The 20,466-nt window shown below is 45.1% G+C and overlaps 1 protein-coding gene across 4 annotated transcripts in view; it reads left to right on the plus strand.

Annotated features, from left to right (window-relative positions):
- Positions 1-20,466, plus strand: part of map3k22 (mitogen-activated protein kinase kinase kinase 22) — a 159,834-nt gene that overhangs the window by 16,685 nt on the left and 122,683 nt on the right. For 2 of the 4 annotated variants that reach the window (XM_078540920.1, XM_078540922.1), the window contains exon 2: positions 17,950-18,035. In XM_078540920.1, the coding sequence (XP_078397046.1) occupies positions 18,017-18,035 (19 nt within the window). In that variant the 5' untranslated portion in view covers positions 17,950-18,016. The remainder of the gene's footprint in view (positions 1-17,949; positions 18,036-20,466) is intronic. The other 2 variants (XM_078540921.1, XM_078540923.1) reach the window with 1 other exon arrangement.

Below are 20,466 nucleotides of genomic sequence, written 5' to 3' on the forward strand. Positions count from 1 at the left end.
AACATCACTTACGTCTAGATTTAAAGATGAATCAATTTTAAGGAAATGAAATGGGGCTCTTTTTGATGGTTCCATCCCTGAAGACCTGTTAAGTATATTTGCTCCCTTTTTGAATATTCTCACTCATGCTTGATCATAATTTAATGCAAAGTGACCATCATCTGATACCTGTCCAATTGTTTGGGCTATGATGATGGGTGTCAGCTCAATTCTGTCCTCACCTGAAGTACATGGGCACAGTTTGTAGGAGGAATTGCTGTCTGCTGTGTAGATCAGGAAACACCTGGTTTGATTTGAGTCCTAGCTAAGTTTGCTGATCTCGACTGCAGCAATTGCGTGGCTACAGTTTCACACAATAACTTTGGGCTATGGGGAAAGACAATCAGCCACTGATCCCTCTAGTAAAAAATAGGGAAGACAGGATTGTGGAATTAAACTGTGATGGCCAATAACTTGTCTTGGCTCACATGTTAAAATGACATGACATTTGGTTGAAATACTGGTGGAGTTGAACCTCATCCTACGCCTTGGGAAGGAGGGGCAAAATAGGAACGCTAATTTAAAAAAAATAAAATTTTGATTGAAGCTTTGAAATAGCCCAGGTAAGATCAGGAACTTGCTGCAAGGCAAATCTCTAATATGTCATCTCACTCTTTTTGATATTTGACCTGTGCAGATGCTGGGGAGGCTGCATTTATTGTCCATCTTTTAAGGCCCTGATAAAATGGTAGTGGGTCTCATTGAACTACTGGAGTCCCTATAGTGATGATCCTCCAAGGATAATGGTAGGTTTGAAATGTCAGGATTTTGACTCAGCAATGACAGCAATATATGGCCCAGTCAGGATCATGTGCGACTTGGAAGGGACTTCAGGATGCAATGTAGTTCCCATGATGTTTCTGCTTTTGGTTTTTCTTGGTGCTAAAGATTTCAGAGTTGGGAAGCAACATCAACCTTGATGAATTATTGTAGTCCATCCAGTAAATAGTACCTACTGCATTCTGAATTTGCATTTGGTCTCAAATAAGCTTCAGAGCTCAACCTGTTGCTATGAATGTGTGTTATCCTGTTACAAATGCTGCTGGCTTTTGCTGGGCAGCACACATTTTTGGTTATGGAAAAATTAGGAATTGACAGGACCAGGTGCTTCATGGTTTCCTTTTGGCTGAACAACTGGAGGATAAAATATTTTCCGAAACGTATATTTGTTCATACCAATGGAATTTCGGCTCTCCCCTCTGTCCAATGCTGTCGCAAAGTTGCACAAGCACCAACTGTCCTTTTTATATGTCATCCAAGAGCCTATAAGGTCACAGAATGATACAGCACAGAAGAAGGCCATTCAGCCCTTGTGCGCATGTTTGTGGCATTTCTTTGAAATCAATTAGTAATCATCCAATTAACCTCACTTCCTACCCTTTCCCCATATTCTTCAAATTTTCCCTTTTCAAGTTTACATTCAAGTTTTATATGCCCAAGTTGCATTTTTTGTTATTTATTATGGAATGTGAACACCACTGGCTGGGCCAGCATTTATTGCCCATTCCTAATTGCCTTTGAGAAGGTGGTGATGAACTGCCTTCTTGAACTGCTACAGTCTATATGGTAAAGATATACCCACAGTTCTGATAAGGAGGGAGTGCCAGGATTTTGACTTAGAGACAGGGAAGGAACAGTGATATAGTTTCAGGTCAGGATGGTCTGTGGCGTGCAGGTGGTCATATTCCTGTGTGTTTGCTGCCCTTGTTCTATTAGGTGGTGGAAGTCACAGATTTGGAAGGCGCTGTTAAAGGAGCCTTGGCAAATTGGTCCAGTGCATCTTGTACATGGTACACACTGCTGCCAAAGTGTGCCAGTGATGGAGGGAGTGAATGTTTATTGTTGTGGGAGAAGTGGGATGCTGATCAAGCAGGAGGTTTGTCCTGGATAGTCTTGAACTTCCTGATTGTTGTTGGAGCTGCACTTATTTCAACTCGTGGGGCGTATTCCGTCACACTCTTGACCTGTGCCTTTTACACGGTGGATAGATTTTGGAGAGTCAGGAGATGAGTTACTTGCTGATGAATTCCAAGCCTATGACTTGCTGTTATAGCCACAGTATTTATATGGATGGTCCAGTTAAGTTTATGGTCAGTGGTAACCCCCAGTTGATAGTGGGGGATTCAGCAATGCTAATGCTGCTAAATGTCAAGGGGAGATGGCTTAGATTCTCCCCTATAGGGGAATGTCATTGCCTGGAAATTGTGTGGTGCAAATGTTACTTGCACATACTAATCCAAGTTTGAATGTTGTCCTGGTCAACTGCACGGAGGCACAGACTGCTTCGTAACTGAGAAGTTGCAAATTTTACTGATCACTTCAATCATCAGCAAATGTCTACTCTTCTGACTTTATGTTGGAGGGAATGTCATTGATGGAATAGCTGAATATGGTTGTGTCTAGAAAACTACCCTCAGGAGCATCTGCGGCAGTGTCCTGCGACTGAGATGAATGGCCTCCAGCAACCACAACCATCTTCTGTTTATTGTTTGGTCCCTGATTTCCATTGACTTCAATGTTACTAGGGTCCTTGATACCATACTCGGTCAAATGCTGCCTTGTTGCCAAGGGTAGTCACTCTCACCTCACCTCTGAAATTCAGCTCTTTTGTCCATACAGTCACTTGGTAGTATAGAACTTGAGAACTGCTGAAAAGAGAGAAATGTTGCTGAAGTTTTTTGTTTAGCACTCATCATGACAAACACAAGAATGACAAATTTCAAATGATCACAATTTATACTAGAGAAAATATACATTTATGCTACTACAAAATACCACTCACATCACCGCTACATAGGAGCAGCGTGAATTGGCTTACTTAAAATAATTTTTGATAAAATTTGCCTTTCCAGGGTAATTTGGGGTTGACGGTGCTTTTCAGGTCTGAAAGTGGCCGTCTTTGGCCCATTTATGAGTTTGCATGATACACAGCAAACTGTGGTCTGATCAAGATAACCATTGTCCTGAAGGATAGCTTTGATGCGCTCTATTTCTGCATCAAGCTTGCAGAAGCTTGATGCAGAAGGCTAGGGCCCTATTTCCAAGCCTGCTGATGAGGCTAATCCTATAGTGCATGGAGCTATGGAAATTCCAATATGTATATTGACCGATGAAGATATGCTTGCAGTAGACAGTGGTGAGAAAGCATGAGTGAATTTCTCAGCTAGCACGGGGTGAGTGTTTTTTTTTCCACTGACAGGATGCTGGCATTAGTCCAAAATTATGTTTGGCCTACTATAAAATTGGACAATATCGTGCATGTATATCAGTGCTGGTGAGATGCCAGGTATATGCTGTATGTCCCAGTGATTGGCTGATCGAATCAAACTGCATTTTCCTTTGGTTGTTCACAATAGACAGAGTATAGACCTTACTCAACCAGCCTGCACTTGCAAAACTGAAAATGCAATGCCTACTGTTAGATATGATTCTGCGATTGGGCAGTACTTGCTGAACAGACCTGAGTGCACTAATATCTACACTAACAACCAATTTAAGATAATCAGTCAAGCTCAATGTGGCTCATTTATACCTGCTAGAAGTAACAAACATTCATATGCAGTTCTCTGCAAACAAAAGGAATATGTTCAAACCTTGCACCTTTATTGAATTACCTGGGAGCTTGAAGATCCTGTAGTTCCCCATTGCTTTCTGCATTGCAACAACTCAGCAAATCAGAATGGACTTGCTAACCAATCAGCAACCTTTTCTCCTGTAGTATAAATTGTTGTGACCATTTGAAATTTGGCATTCTTGCATTTGTCCTGATGAGTGCAAGAAAAGCTTTGGCAACATGTCTCTCTCTCTTCATCAATCTTTTGTCCATTTTTGGACCAAGGCTGTAATGAGTTCTGGAGCTGAGTGGCCCTGGCAGAAACCAAACTGTGTCAGTGAGCAGGTTATCGATGAATAAGTCTTGTTGGAAAGCACTATTGATGGTACTTTCCATCACTTTGATAATTGAGAGTAGGCTGTGGGGTGTTAATTGGTTTGGGATTGGATTTGTCTTTCTTGTGGATAGGTTATACCTGGGCAATTTTCCACTCTGCTGGATAGATGCCTGTGTTGTAGTTGCACTAGAAGAGCTTGGCTAGGGTTGTTGCTACTTTCAGAGCTCAGGTTTGCAGTGCCCTACAGCTGGGATGTTGTTAGGGCCCATAGCCTCTGCTGTATCCAGTGCTAATTCCGTTCTGAAAGTTGACAATCATCAGGCACACACAACCCAACTGGATACCATCCTCAACTGATAAATTTGCTGTATAGCAAACTGAATTGGTGAACCGGAGATTATGAGTTCATTTCCTAACAGGTTAAGTTGTGAAATTGAATTCAATAAAACAGCACCAGGAAAAATAACTGTAAAGGCTGCTGGACTTCCAGGGGAACCCAGCTGGTTTACATGTCCTGCAGGGAAGGGAAACTGCACTCCTCTGTGGTCTAGCCTGTGCGTGCTTCCAATTTCACACTGTGACTTTTAATGCCCTCAAGGTATCTAGGGATGGGCAATAACTACTGTCTTGCTAATGTTGTCCAAACCAAATTAAAAATTGTTACACCCCCCTTCCCTGCGCCCCAGGCTCAAAGTGTTTTAGCTATGTTCACTGACATTACAAAATAAAGTAATAATAGGACCTGTTTGTGTTATAGCTAAACACATAAAATCTCACTGTAATGGTTTACGTATCAGTTATAGAGGTGACCACCAATAGTTGAAGGGAGGTGAGAAAAGCTGGATTGAGTGGTAAGTAGCTTCTACTTGTAGGCCAGGAGAAGCAGGTGTGCTCGCCTGGCCCACCAAGCAAACCCATTAGCATTCTCAGTGATTGTGCCCCTCCCTGCCTCCCCACATGTATTCCGATAACCCATTAATCTACTAGATGCCCCCTCCACCCCACGCCCCCCCAATATCCTTCACAGGCCTCACCATCTCCTTCTCCTGATTTTCTCTCCCTCCTCTAAGCTCCCTGACTAAAGACCAGTGCCACAGGCTTACTGGCCTGATCTGGCTGGCTACAGCCAGGAAGCAGATTTCAAATATTGGGTCCTGCTGTTAATTGCCGCAGGACCTGAAGGGAAATCCATTCTTCCTGGTTCCCTGACTGCAAAATTGCCTCTCTGTCTCCCCATAAACGTCGGGGTCATCATGTTTTCTGGAATCTCGGTGGGTTTCTGGATAAGGAGCCCCTCTAAGTGCAAAGTTCTTTCTTAGTAAGCTCTCTTATAAAGTATTTTTAAAATGTTCCAGAAATAGTTGTGTGTTTGTGTGTCTGCCAGTTTGTGTGTGGCTACCTCCCTGCCTTTCTTTCTTCCTTCAAAATGCTCCTTAAAACTTACATTTTTCTGCCCTCATATCTCCTTATGTGACTCAGTGCCAGATATTGTTTTATAACACTTCTTTGAAGCACTTGGGATGTTTTACTATGTTAAAGGTGTTACATAAATGCAGGTTGTTTTTAAATGTATCTAAGCGTGTGACTATTATGCTATTTGGAGCTCAGTAAACTTATGTAAACAGTTACCAAAATCAAGGGAAATCAGTCCCTGTTGGGTTTTCTAGTATTTTTCTTTCTGGGCTGTGGAACATCTGATGGTGAGATTTGGCTGCAGTTGAAGAATCTGATTCGAAACAGATGGACTATCACATCATTCATTCTTGCTTGTTGAATAGAAGGCCCAACAGCATGATGTTCTGCAAACATATTGGCAAAGTAAACCAGTATTGTATTAATGAGTGGAAAGTATGTTTTGTTTAAGTGCAGGGCTCGACTAACCTGATTGTGTTTTATAACATCCGCCATATTCACAACTAAAATTAAATGCAGAAAGTTTGGGGGATGCGAAGTGGCTGAGATGGGGGCCAAGTCTCTGTATTTTAAAAAAACTTTGCACTTTGTTTTATGTGGGTTTCTTTTTTTTATGATTTTCCACTCTCTGATAGCACTGACTCATTATGGCTACTAGCAGTTCTTGGGAACAGGATCCATGTGCTCATTCTTCTTGTGTGAGCACAGGGAGTGTTAGCTGACTACTTCATTGCGGGGGAGTGTTAGAACCAATCCTAGTTTTTTCATCCCTACAGTTTGTTTCTAGTGGAGTTATTTGATCATGCCAAGAAATTGGAATACTGGTTAATTAACTATCCCCCCTCCCAAGTCCAGGAGTGCTGAGGCCAGCTATGGTAGCCCCACCATTGCCTAGATGAGATGAGTTAACATTGATTGGAACCTGGTTCTGCGACCTCTTGTTCTACACCTCAGTCACTCACTAGATATGGAGGGAAATCTGCTGTTCTTACCCATTCTGACCATCTGTGACTCCAAACACACAGCAATGTGGTTGACTTAACTGCCCTTTGAAATAATCTAGCAAGCCACCCAGTTGTCAAGAAGGCACCACCACTTTCTCAGGGGCAATTAGGGATGGTCAATAAATATTAGCCTTACCAGCGAAGCGCATGTCCTGTGACTGAATAAAAAATGGACTAACCTCAATTCCATTATCCTGCATTTGCTTCAATTCCCTGATACCCTTAATTAACACAAATCTCTGTATATTGCTGAAAAAAGAGACATGCCATTGAAGCTTTCCATTTTGCAATCGTCAGGACAGACCCAAGGTGTTGAATTCTAAAGGCAGCAGCAGTTTATACTGCATGAGAAAAGGGTGCTGATTGGTTGGCAAGTCAACTCTGGTTGAGGCGTTGCCATGGAGAATGCACCAGGGAACTATTAACCCCATACTTTTATTTAATTCAAAAAAGGCGCAAAACCTGGATGTGTTTTTTTTCTGCTTGCGGAGGACAGGTCTCTCTGCATGAATATATGTAGCCCCTAGCAAGTGTAAGTGAGCCATGTTGCGAGCCCGACTGATAATCTTAAATTGGTTGTTAGTGTAATTCTTAGCACACTCAGGATTGTTCCGCAAGTGCCATTCTACTTCTCAATATGTACAGGTGGGACCTGTGCGTAAGAGGCCAGAAAGTAAAATTTCGAGGGCCTCAAACTTCAGAGGTGCTGGTGGTTTGCGATCCCCTTATCATTTCTCCTTACTCGAACGATTCCCACTTCCAGTTACAATCCACCCTATTTGACACTTTTTTTCTGTTGTTGTTCTTTCTGTCCAGAGGCCTGGTAGTGTTACAATGGAGCTCTATTTCGGCATAGCTGTTGTCTAAGTCAGTCTCTGTGGTTGACAATTCCGGAAGTCCTATTGCTGCATAATTGCTGCACAAGTTTGGATTACTCATGTCTGTGCAGCTTGAAAACGGATGGAAACTAAAATAAGATCTTCATAAATAAATTCTCTTTTGAAAAAATCACAGGATTTGTTCCTCCTCCATAACTTTTTCCACTCCTTGAAAGCAGCAGCTCATCCAAGTTCTGTGTACGCAGCAGCAGCCTGGTAACTGGCCTAACTGGCTATTTGAGCCCACACAGTGCATGTTGGCAGCTTGTTCAGGTATGGGGTACATCACATCCAGTTCTGCTCCAGTGACCAAAACACAAATGGGGGTTGATTTTAACTCTGGGGCAAGAACATGGCCCAGTGACCTCTTGGCTTATCTGGGAGTGGAGCGAGGAAACTGGATGTGTTGTGTGCTGCTTGCTGATGCCCTGATTGAAATGGCTGAGAATTTGATGGGAGGTGACTGCCTGACTTTTATAATTGAGCAGTTCAGAGGTCACATGCTGGAGACTAGGGGAACTGGATTTATATAGCTGTTATGATCCCAGTTGATGTTACGACTGGACAAGTCAGATCCGTGGGTGGAACTTGGCTTGATAGATCCTAACTTTTATTTTTTGTTTAGAAACGTGGAGGGAGGCTACTGAACAGAATCACAGGAGTCTGCTGATGAACTTTTAACAAAAGAATAAAACATTTATTAAACAAGAAAAAGATGAACTATATTACTCTACTCCTCCACCTTCAGCCATACCTTTACAGATATATACAGATTTGTAAGGGTAACACAAGTTACAAAACCTATCTTATACTCTAATGTTCACAGTAAGTATACAGTCCATGTAAACCAATTGCCTAGATGTGGTTGGACACACCACACTCCAAGATCAAGTGACAGATGCCACCCAAAGCAGATGCTATAGATCTCTCATCACCTCCCCCCCAGACAATCGTCACACTGAGTCAGCTAGTTTCACAGAAACACTGCCTTTCACATGAGGGTTTCTAATCTTCACTCTCGAAGAACTTGCCTTGGAACCTTCTCCCAAACGATGTATTCTCTTGGACGTCTTCAACAGGGATCCACCCTCCCCCAGGGTTTCAATCTCTCCTTCTGATGTTCCTCCCCCCTGGATTGCCATGTGCATTCAAGCTTCGTTTTCCATGCACTCTCTCAAATACTCAGCCGTGCCAACAGAACACCACTGCTTCACAGGCCAGTAGTCATCCACCTTTGGCTATCTCCTCAGATCTTCTGGCTTCTCACAAGCCCACTTTGTTCCAATCCTGCTCCCTGCAGTTCTCTTTTAACTTGGAGCCTTTTCCTCTGCTCCCCACTCTTAGCTTCACTTAACAGGGCCTTTTTTAGATTCCTGTTTTTTTCCTGTGATTAGAAGTTCTTCATGGAACCCCTCTTTCTGTCTTCTGGTTTTGGGCCGTTTGTTCTGAGACGTTTCTGTCTTCACCCTGGGACATCCACATACCAAACTGAATTAAAACTGCTTTCTATTTCTCCCTGTCTCTCTCTGGGGCCCCTGTTGCCAGGCAACAGCAATTTTTTTAATACCTTGTGTTTGTTTGAACTTCCCTAAACTACTAACCCCCTTGGTACCATAGCTCTTCACTTCAAGAGTCGTAAAACCTCATTAAAAATGTAGGCTATACAAAAAAGGCCTCAGACAGAGAAAATCTCTAAATGAAACTACACCCAGGTTTCAGCTTTTTAACACACAACACACAAGTAAAACAAATTAAAGCTATAGCTTATTCCTAACATGCACAAATACGAATATAAATTACTTAAAACTGTCTCTAGTTCCTAATATAGTGTTCTCCGGAGTACTGGACATCCCAAAGCACTTTACAGCCAATGAAATACTTTTGAAATGTAGCCACTGTTGTGCTGTTGGAAATGGGGAACTAATCTGCGCAGAACAAAATTCCACTCAGCAATATGACAATAACTACATAATCTGTCCTTGTGGACACTGGGGGATAACTCCCTTGCTGTTCTTCAAAATAATGCAATGGGTTCTTTTACGTCCACTTGAAAGAACAAACGGGCTCTTGATTTAACATCCCATCTGACAGACAGCACCTCCAAATGTGCAGTACTCCCTCAGTACTGCACTGGACTGTCAGCCTTGATTTTTTTTAATGCATGAGTCCTGGAGTGGAACCCAGAACCTTCAGTCTCAGAGGCACATTTTCTACAAACTCATACATGGTTGACACTACCCTGGCAATAAGAGCAGATCAGGAACGGAATTAGGTGTGGGTGGGGGCAGTCAACATCCAGGCAGGGGGTGTTCAAAGCTTCCTTTTGGGCTTGGACTGCTCCTTCTGTGTCAGAAGTAAGCTTTAAGTAACTTTTAAGAAACTTTCTAGTGCACTCTTGGTACTTGAAATGGCCCTGATGGCTTTGGCCACTGCTCTGGCGCTTAGCCTCATAAGAATAGCATTTGGCCCCCCGAATGTCATCAGAGCTTGATCTGCATAAATTAAAAAGAACTCCATCAACTTCTGGCCTGCAATTTAAAATTGCAGTCAGCCAGTTTAAAGGAGGGAAGCGAATGGGTATGTATGCTAGATATTAGAAGGATGTTGACATTTCTCCACCCCACCAAAAATGGGCTCTGCATTTGGAATGGCTAGAATACCTTCAACAGTAGAAATCCTGGGCAGAATTGTCCCACCCTGCCAGTGGCAGGTTTCGTGGTGGGCAAGAGCGGAGAATCCAGCGGCAGGCAAAAAGTTGGAAATCCACCGGTGTAAAAACAGTTTGCATTTCCCCTGATGGCGGGGTAATGGTGGGCTGGTTATCCTGCTGAACGCCATTTGCATTCATTAAAATTTCATGAATGCTCATTAAAACAGCTGCTTGCAGAAATCTTGACAAGCCTTCCAATCGTGCGTCACACCAGCAGGAACTTACGTTGGCTTCAAACCCATTTGAAAAGGTGTGGCATTCACAAGTCAGGTCTCAGTTCACTCATAACCTAAAAGTGAGTGCAACGTACATAGCCTTCCTGCCATAGCACTGCGCCGGTCTTGTTGCAATGAGTGCCTCACTGCTGGGGCTGTAGGGTTGGTCTGTTCCTGCTCTTCGTCTACGTTGCCCCGAGGAACATCACTGTGCTGCGGTGCTCGTGCAGGCCTCCACTTTCAGACAGTGACCAGCACTGCAGCCGGGGTTGGGGAGTGCAGGGGTCTTCTACTCCAGGTGGCTGAGGCCGTTGTCCACAAGGACACCACTTTGCGGTGGTAGTCAGGCAGAACTCCACTTTCAAAACTGGTACTTCAATTGGGGGTGGGCTATGAGGTGAGGGTTGGGATTACGAACACAAGGAAGGCAGTGGAATGGCAGTGAGGGGGAAGGGCGAACACGAGGGGGCCTTTTTGGGGTCCCTCACTAAATTGTTGTGCCCGGAAGGGTGAACAGGAGTCTGCTTAGAAAGGAGGAAGACCTCCTTGTGATGAAAGCCACAGAAAGCCAATGGCTTCGTTAGCACTGTTGATGAGCCACTCAGAACTCAGTGGCTTCACATCAGTTGCTACATCTCAAGAGTAACACAGAGGAATGTAGAATTTGGGAATGCAGGCAATAGTGAAGGAGGCACAGCTGTATCAAAAATAGCATTCCATCATTGTAGGCCTGTCACATGTTCACCGGATTTGACATTCCTCACGGGCCAAAGGACATCCACTCATTGACGATGAGCAACTGATTGATCATTAATATGCCACATCAGAGATTGGAGCACAGAGTTAGGCCAAGTCACTCATCTCAATTAAACCTTAGCATCCCCACACAAGGCTCAAGATGGCATCTTGGTCACCTTGATGTGTGCGCTAGTGTCTCAGGGACAAGGCGGCATCAGCCACTGTGCAAGTAGGGCAGGAAAATCTATGAACCCTTACAGTTTCCATACGTGTCATCTTCTGAGCTTCACTTTCTTGCCCCTTGAATCATTAATGTCTTCAATATTTCCTTTCAGAGAGAAGGCAAAAGCAGGTATAGATCCAGGGCTCAATGCTGCCTTTGTCAGGTCCTAATGCAATGGAGGAGGCGAAGGAGGGAGAGGTGACTCCGCATGCAGCTCCAGCAGGAGGGATATGGTCAAACGGAGCCAGAGCATGAACAGGACAGTCAGGAGGAGAGACCCAGACAACAGGGGCGACTTGCCAAACCTGAGGTTTATCGTAGAAGAGTCTCCTATTAACAAATGAGTGAGAGGCACTGCCATGCACATCTGCACTTGTCCCGAGCTCTGGTACATCACATATGCTACATTCTTCGTAGAGACCTGACGCCACATGAAGTTGGAGGGTATCCCCTGCCAGTGGCTTTGAAGGTGACCGCAGCGCTAAATTCCTTTGCCCCTGGTTCTTTCCAAGGATCAACAGGGGACCTGTATGGCATCTCTCAGTCCACAACACATTGATCACAAAGGAGGTCACAGGTGCCCTTTACAGGAAGGCCCATCATTATGTTAGGTTTGCTCTGGATGAAGATAGCCAGGCTGCGAGATTCACCGGCTTCACCACTATCTCAGGTTTACCCAGAGTGCAGGGTACAATAGACTGCACCCATGTGGCTTTATGGACTCCATGGCAGCAGGTCCTACTGTTTATAAACCACAAGGACTATCATTCCATCAATGTACAACTGGCGTATGATCACTGGAAGCACATACTGCACGTTTGTGCACGGTACCCTGGGAGTTGCCTTGACTCCTACATCCTGAGTCACTCCCAGATGCCTGAGATTTTTGAGGGACCATTATGTCTGCAGGGATGGCTGCTTGGGGGTAAGGGGTACCCACTGAAACGCTTGGTGATGACACTGGTGTGTCACCCTCAGAGTTGTTCTGAGGAGAACTACAACTCACAGCTCCACACACTCCTTTATAGAGCAGATCATAGGGGTTCTGAAGATGCACTTCAGATGCTTGGACTGCTCAGGTAGCTCACTGCAATACACTCCTGATAGGGCTTCCCTCATCATCGCAGTGTGTTGCTTCCTTCACAATCTGTCAGTGCAAAGCGGTGATCCCCTGCCAGAGGATGAACTGGAGGAGGATGAGAGCCCATTGGAGGATGAAGATCCGGAGGCCCAGGAACCTCAGGAACTGGAGGCTGCTGAGGGTCAGTATGAGCACGATCACACCGTGGAGGAAGGAAGACTTGGGAGACATGCCCATGATACTTTAATTGCTGACAGGTTTCAGGAAGAGTAAAGCTAAGTAAGGGCATATGCCCACGTCACTCCTTGCCCTCAATGCAATTCCCTTTCATCTCAGGGGATGCCTAACCACTTGACGCGAGAACGATTCCTGCATTCACACTTGTGTGTTCTGGCTTCAAGAATCGCCAGGCCATGACCTCTGCTTTGGTCCATGGTGCCCTGTGAGTGAGCTCACTTTGGAAACTGAGAGTCCACTGAGGTACAAGAGCTATGCCAAAGAAGGCTTGAAGCCTTCGCCGCCATCTAATGATGCAAACATTGCTGCGGCTGAGAAGTGGACAAGCTTCGGGACTTCCTCCTCCTGTGCATGTCTTTTCTTCCGCCGCTACCACTGAGGAGACACACATGCTGCTAGAATATCAATGCTGATGAGCTGCCATCACTCAATGGTGTTCCTTGAGGAAGAAGGGTTAGAAACACACTTCCAATAAAGATTTAAACACATCTCCCTGACATCACACAAGGGTGCGGAGACTAGTTCAGCTGAGCTTGACATCACAGGAATGTGAATCTCACAGTGGGACACTATCACTGAGTGAGAGGAAGGCTAAACCTCGACATAAGAGTGCTCCAATGTAGAAAATCACCATGCCTTCTTTGCCCAAAGCATTCACATAACCATCAAATGCACAAAAGTGCAATTTCTTTACATGTATAGCATACCCATGACCCAAAAGCAACATCAATTTTTTAAAACTTTTCTAACCCTACCGCCAAGCCTGGGTGCAGCCCCGACATCCACAGCAGAGGTGGAACAGCCTGTCGACTGCTACATCCTGATGTTTGCAATGACCTTGGTGATGTTTTCTGATTGCCCGAGGCCTGGAGAGCCCCAGCCTGATAAGGTCACCTGCTCAGAGGCAGAAGTGCCCTTGGCGCCCTGAGCAGCTGGAGTAGATAGGCTCACAGGCAGAGGGGACTATGAGTGGATGCACACCCTTGGAGTGTCCTGAGAGGAGGCCCCCGGGGTGTCCGGATGACGTTCATCCACCCTGTGGGTGGCTGAGGGCCCTGGCCTGAGCCCCGCAGGAGATGATGCACCTGGAGGGAGGTGAAGTTGCCTCATCCCCATGTTGCCTACATGTCGATGCTACCCACCAGGGTGTGTGGCCATGGAGTGCAGGGTCAAGCGCAAATCCGGCAAGGCCTGCTGGACCAAGGTCTCCATGGTGGTGGCCAGCCTTCCCATGGTGACCTCAAAGCACTCGTGTGTCGGAGACAAGACATCAGACAGAACACGACAAACTCATCCATCGTTTGCTCTGGTCTGCTGAGTGACTGTCGCATCTCTGCCTGATGTTCCGCTGCCTGTTGTTACATCTCCAGCATTGATTTGGCGGCCGCTTCCAAAGACTCATCATCTGACTCGGATGGAACAGGAGGCTGGTCTCCAGCAGCCCTCCGAGTGCCAGAGACCTGGGCTGTCCCTGCCTCCGACTGCTGTGGGGACATGTCAGTGAGCTGTTCCCCAGAAAGTGAGCTTGAGCCTAATCTACAGCTGTGCCGGACCGGTGTGTGTGTCTCTGAGCTGGTGGAGGGTGTGTGTGAGCGCCGTGACAGTGATTTGAGAGCTTCCTCTTCGGACGTTTTCTGGGGGTTTGGACTGGTGCTCGATTGACTTGTGGGCCTTGAACTTCTGGTGCGTAGAAAATAGAGTTTCAGTTCATGACCATGAGCTGGATAAGACTGCATGTGAGTCACTGTGATTGTCAGTATTTGATGAAGAGATGGAGCTCTGATCCATACTAGGTTGCTGGGAGAGGCCGATCTCCCCTTCCCCACAGGAGCGATTCCTAACCTCTCCAGCCAGCATGGCAGCCTCCTCGAACTCAGTGAGGGCAATGATGTTGGCCGTCCCTTCCCCGGTCTGCAATCTTTTGTGCCTGTTGTGCACCAGCTTGACCTGTATGAAGAAGAAAGAAAGGCATGTAATGAGAAGGGATGGAGCAGAGGTTGGGTGAGATGCATGTTCCCTGTGTGTGATGAGCCCTCCCCAGAAGGACCAGAGGATGGAGTGTGAGCAACATGATAGATGGGATGGTATTGATGCGAAAGTCTTGGTGAGAGAACGAGTGCTGATATGTGTCCCCAGCTAATGGTTGCATGAGATCTCTGAAGAAAGTAGCTGTTTGAATGTATGATGCCATGATGAGAGTTTGATATTGGAGGCAGTTGAAGGATTACTTACTCTGGTGGAGCGGATGAGATCATTCATTCTCTTACTGCACTGGATGGAATTTCGGACATGGTTGCAAACCGTGCTGACATTCTCTGCGGTGGCCTCCCAGGCTGGAGAGGTGAGGCTGCTGTGCTTCTTGCACCCATCCCTGGGATACAGAACATGCCTGTGCATCCGAACTCCTCTGATTAAGGCCTGGTGGGTGAAGTATGGTGCAACTGCCTTCTTGAGGCTTTCGGTTGTCTTCTTGTAGCTGGAAGACAGGTGGGCTCGAGAGAGTAAGATTGTGTTTGACTGGCTTTTCAATATGGTGCCTGGACCTTCAACCCCATCAGCTGACGGCCAGTGGATGAATCAGTCCCCCCCCCGGCCAGGTAATTCGGACTGATACTTGCTTGTGCATAATTAATGAGCTTCCAAGTGCAGAATCAAGCGCGGATTCCTGCCATTCCGGCCAGCTGAAACTGTCCGCCACCGCACTTGGCCTCATAAATGGAAAATTGTGCCCCCTGACTGTCCCCCATCCCCTCCCCTCTCGCAGTTTAGCTTATCATCACAATTATTGCACACGTCATTGTTGTTGTCCCTCCACTTGAAGATGATGTATACTAAGAGTTGCGAGTTTCTGCTATGGGTCTTCATGTGACTGAACAGGCCACAATTCTTGACCTGCAGACCCTTGGGTACACGGACAGGATTTCTCATGTGGTATTGGGCTCCGAAGTGCAGGATTTGATTTTTTTCTTCTCTACCACTGCTCTGCCTCATCATTAAGGCATTTGGACTCGACGCATCTTGCAGCTCGATGGACAAGTTGTTGCCATTTTGAATGATTTGTAGCGTGCTCTTTCCAGTCATTAATGTCAATGCTGTCGCACTTCAAGAAGAGCTTCTGAGTATCTTTGAAGCGTTTTCTTTGTCCTCCACTGGAACACCGGCTGTTTGAGAATTGAGAAAACAAGACCTGACAGGGGAGACATTTTTCGGCCACCCGGACAGTTGATTTTGCAGGAATTTTGCTAGAATTCCTGTGGAGCTGGCTTCAAGAAGGACACTAGTCTTTGTTTGATAGCCCTCTCATTGAATTGGAGGATGCATCAGAAGTATTTCTGATGGAATATCTCTAGTGTTCTTGTGTGTCAAGAAATCCAGACTTGCTTCATCGTCAGGAGTCTGGGAACTACTACTCCTAGCATGCCTCAGGAGTTTCCCCACATGCGCTAACTGGGAGCAGGCTGCAGGACAGCGTTTTGAAGTTCTCAGGTCAGTTGCATGAACAGAAAAAAATAGAAGTGGTGTGAAAACCCCAGTCATGTGACTGGGAGTGGAGCACCATGGTTCAGAAGAGTCCCAGGGAGAGGCCCCCAAAAAAAAGGCTCTAAGAGAGAGGGGACAGGGAGTGGTCTCAGTTTTTTAAAAAAAAGGAGAAAGAGGGTCCAAGCATAAAAAGGGCTGCGGTTGGCAGACTAAGTCTTGTGGGCTCAGAAGAAGTCTTAGCAATTGAACCGGGCTCAGGAGACACCGTGGTGATCAATAAAGGGCAGCAGCAGGCTGGTGATTCTGTGTCCTGGGCCATTAGGACAAAGGTACCCCTTTGGAGCAATAACATTCTGCTTGATGCAGCTGAAAAGCTGAAGTTGTGCTTGTGAGTTGGTTCTGGAGTTGCAGACTTGGGACTCTAGGAGAATGGAGTCCTGGGAAAAGAGATTTGAATCTTGCGAGGTGAGCCATCGCTGACACCATCCAAGTTGGAATGACTTTTGGAGAGAATTCCAAGGCGAGATCTTCGAAGGTAAAGACTGGAAAACCTTGTGAAAGAGACAGACAAGTTTCAACAAGTTTGGTTGACTCAGTGTTTACAGATGTTTGGAAGGGTTGTTAAGAAATCTGTGGAATATGCCTTGGTTGCATGTGTCATTTATTGTGCAGTGTGGAACCACAGTTTTCTTGTTATTTCCCATATTTACCCTGAATGTTGGCATATAAGATAGATATTTTAAATTGTTTTATCGTTCTGACCTTGTAAGGTAAAATATATTTTCATTTTATTCTCTTAGCAAAGGTCTTGAATCTCAAAATTGTTCCCTAATTGGATCTTAGCAAAAACTTAGGGGTCTGGTCTAGGATCATAACATGTGTCACTGATACACAGTCCAGGTCTGGCTGCAGTACAGGAGTGTGGTGATGAGAACTGAGTTGATGAGTTCTCCATCCCTTCTGCTCCTCCAGTTTTGCTTAGCATCACAATTATTGCACTAGCTGAGGCCAGAACAGTCCATTGATGGAATCTGGAATATTCCTGGTCACCATGGCTTAGTGCCCTTACCATACCTTAAATAGGCATTGCGATATTGTTTACAATTATGAGTGAATTTTATAAATTAAAATTAATCTATCCCCTGCTGTGCCTATTGACCTTTGTGCTTGAATTCGCAATGTTCATTCCAACTGAGCAAAACTCATCCAGAGGTGTGAATTTGTATAAACAGCGTGTATTATACAGTGCGCATTTGAATTGTTATTCGGAGAACTTTATTGCTGCTTTTCCAACACCCCACTGCGTGTTTGATGCTGAATTTCCACTTTAACTAATATAACAATTAAATGATATGTCATAATTCTTGCAAAGATGTGGCTTTATCACACCACATCTTTGAAATGTCTCTCAGCGCTTCACATAATGAAGCGACTGTTTTTAATGCACCAATCTGCCCCAATAGTGCCAGATGAATGACTAGCTGATCTGTTTTTTTGTGGTATTTGTTGAAGGAGAAATATTGACCAGAATATCCGGAGACCTCACTGATCTTTGAATGTTAATCCCTATTCTTGATGAGCTGGAGTACTTTCTCTCACTTCCCATCTTCTGTTGTTCTTCTAGCTAATGACTGAAGAGTATTTAGTGGCTGAACTATTTTGTTCCATGCTGGCCCTGACCCACCTCCTAGCTGTCAGATAAGGAATAAAGTCATATGGCTGACTGAACCTGAAGCTAGCTGTATGCAGTAGAAGATGCTCTTAAGTTGGAAAGGGTACAGGAAACTTTATAACTAAACGTGCTATTCCGGAGCTACGAGCGTATGGAAAATTCTCCCTTCCCGACACAACCATCCCTTACATTGGTCTAAAATCCATATTATAACATGCAATATTGATGGAAATTCTCTAAATACATGGTCATTATTAAAATGAAAATCTTTATTTAAAAAAAAATTCATTTACAAGCATATTTTTAAACAAGATTTTTATTTTGTATGCTGTACTTGATTAATAGATATATTTTCATGTTTTTTCCCAGCAGGGTGACCTCATAATGGGAAGATAGCCCAGAATTTGCTACTTTGACGCACATAAACCTTGTCCTCATGTTGACAGTAAGCATGGGTAAGTAAATCATCCTGACTGCTCCTTCCTTTATTTACAAACTGTGAAACAAAATCTGTGCTTGATGGGAACACACAGCAACTTTGTCAGTGTCCAAAAGAAACAGAAGTAATTTAGACACTTGGTAGATGTCATAAGATAACACTGCAGAGGTTATAGCATTGAAGGAAGCTCATCATGCCTACTTTGTGAGCAAAGGATTGGTACTCTGGTAGAGGTCAGTTGGGTCAAAATGTCTTCTTTATCCTAACCTTTCTTGAGGTTTCAGTGCAGTGGTCTGTTTTGTTTTCTTTTGTTCTCTGGGTACCATTACAATGATTACCTGGTTGTAAACAGAGCTGTGTTTTGCATGTACACGGTACCCTTTTTTAAAATGCTTTGCTTCCATCCGATTTTGGACTTAACCTAAGCTGACAATTTAGTGCAATGTGCTTTTGTTACACATCAAGTACATACTATGATTTGAAGATTTGATATTAGGGAAACGGGGTCCCCTTGGCGTATGGCTAAAAATGCTTCTGTTAAAAACATAAAGATTCTAAAGCAGATGTAACTAGTTTTATCATTAGGATTTCAAGAGTAAAGATTATTTAACAGTGTTTCTTGTGCTGAAATTTCTGAAAACCTACTCCATCTTGGATGTGTAGAGGGATAGGACTTCTGTTTGTTCTAGTGCTGTTGTGTTAACCCTGCATCAGATTGGCACAGACTCTTTTCCATTGTAATGGTCATGCCAGTAGAGGCAGAATAGAGTTAGTCAACTGTCCCATCATTGGTGGGTTATGGGGGTGTGTGTGAGGCAGGTAATTCACATAAATTCTGTATTCACCCTGCTCTGAGTTTGGGCTGCAGGTTGCATGGGGCTGAAACCCAACAGATTCATGCTGTGCCCCAAGTGGGATCTGACTGCTTTGTTGTGCTCTTTGACTGCCTCTTGGAATTTGGTCCCCATGTATTAATTCCACTTAATGAACAACTATAATCTCCCCTTCAAAATCTGAGATGTCACTGGAGTACATTTTGTGCTGAGGTGATGTACTGTTGATTAAAATGTGGTAATTACTTGAAGCTGTAAAATAGGAGCAGTAAACAAAGGCTGTATAAGCATAGCATTAAAGATAGTACAGTTTTCCTTTAAAGTATTGGTGATGATGCAATTAATAATGACAATGCTGATTTGAACTCTTGTTCACTCTCACATGCCCGCTCTTGCTAACCCACTTGCTCCTTTGTATGTGCACTCACTCACTCACTTGCACGTCCACTCGCAATCCCTTGCACAGCCACTTTCACTGCTTCTTAAGCATGCTCGAGTTTGCACTCCCTTGCCTACCTGTTCACTCTCCTTTGCATGTGTGCTCGCTCGCACTTGCACATGCGCTCGCTCTCCCATGCAAGTGGTCTCATGCTTGCTCATGTTTGCATTCTGCTTGCTATCCCTTGTATGCCCGCTTGCTCTCCTTTGCACTGTTCCTTGTGCCCCTGTGTGTTCTCCCTTGCCTGTCTGTTCACTCATCATAGCAAGTGTGCTTGCTCTTCCTTGCTGAAATGCTCAGTTTTCCTTCAACGTGCACTCTCCCTTGCCCGCCCGTTGGCTCTCCCTTGCCCGCCCGTTGGCTCTCCCTTGCCCGCCCGTTGGCTCTCCCTTGCCCGCCCGTTGGCTCTCCCTTGCCCGCCCGTTGGCTCTCCCTTGCCCACCTGTTCGCTCTCCCTTGGACACATGCTCGTATTCACCCTCCCTTGCATGTGTGCTTGCTTTCCCATGCATGTATGCCTACACTGACTCTGCCTTACCTTTGTGCTTGCTCACGCCTGCATGTACACTTGCTCTCCCTTACACGCCTGCTTGCTCTCCCATGCAACCTGCTTATTCTGCCGTGCAAACATCCTTGCGCTCGCTCGCCTTGCATGCCCACTCCCTCTTCTTTACATGCCTGCTTGCTCTCCCATGCATTGCATTTGCTCCCCCTTGCATGCCCACTTGTTCTTCAATGCATTACGCTTGCAGTTACTTGCATATATGCTCAATTTCCTTCACATGCCCGCTCACTGTCTATTGCATCTCAGCTTGCTCTTTTCATGCCAGCTTGCTCGCCTGTTCGCTTTCTGTTGCACGTGTACCCACTCTCCCTTGCATGCACCTAAGCTCTTCCTTGCACGTGTGTTTTCTTGCAAGACCAAGCATTCATGCTTTCCCTTTCACATGCACTTGGTGTTCTCTGCACTCCTGCTCACTCTCACTTGCATGGGTGCTTGCCCCCTCCCTCTTTGTTAGACATACACTCTCGCTTTTGCTCACATGCACTTGCTTGCTGTTGCATATGCTCTTGTTCTCTCACTCACTCTCTTGCACAAGCCCTCATTCTCTTGATCTCTCGCTCTCTCTCGTACATACTTACTATCTTGCTCTCTCTATCTCCCTCTCCCTTTC

Source organism: Cetorhinus maximus, chromosome 4 (genome assembly GCF_964194155.1).
Source record: "Cetorhinus maximus chromosome 4, sCetMax3.hap1.1, whole genome shotgun sequence".
NCBI classification, from domain to species: Eukaryota; Metazoa; Chordata; class Chondrichthyes; order Lamniformes; family Cetorhinidae; genus Cetorhinus; species Cetorhinus maximus.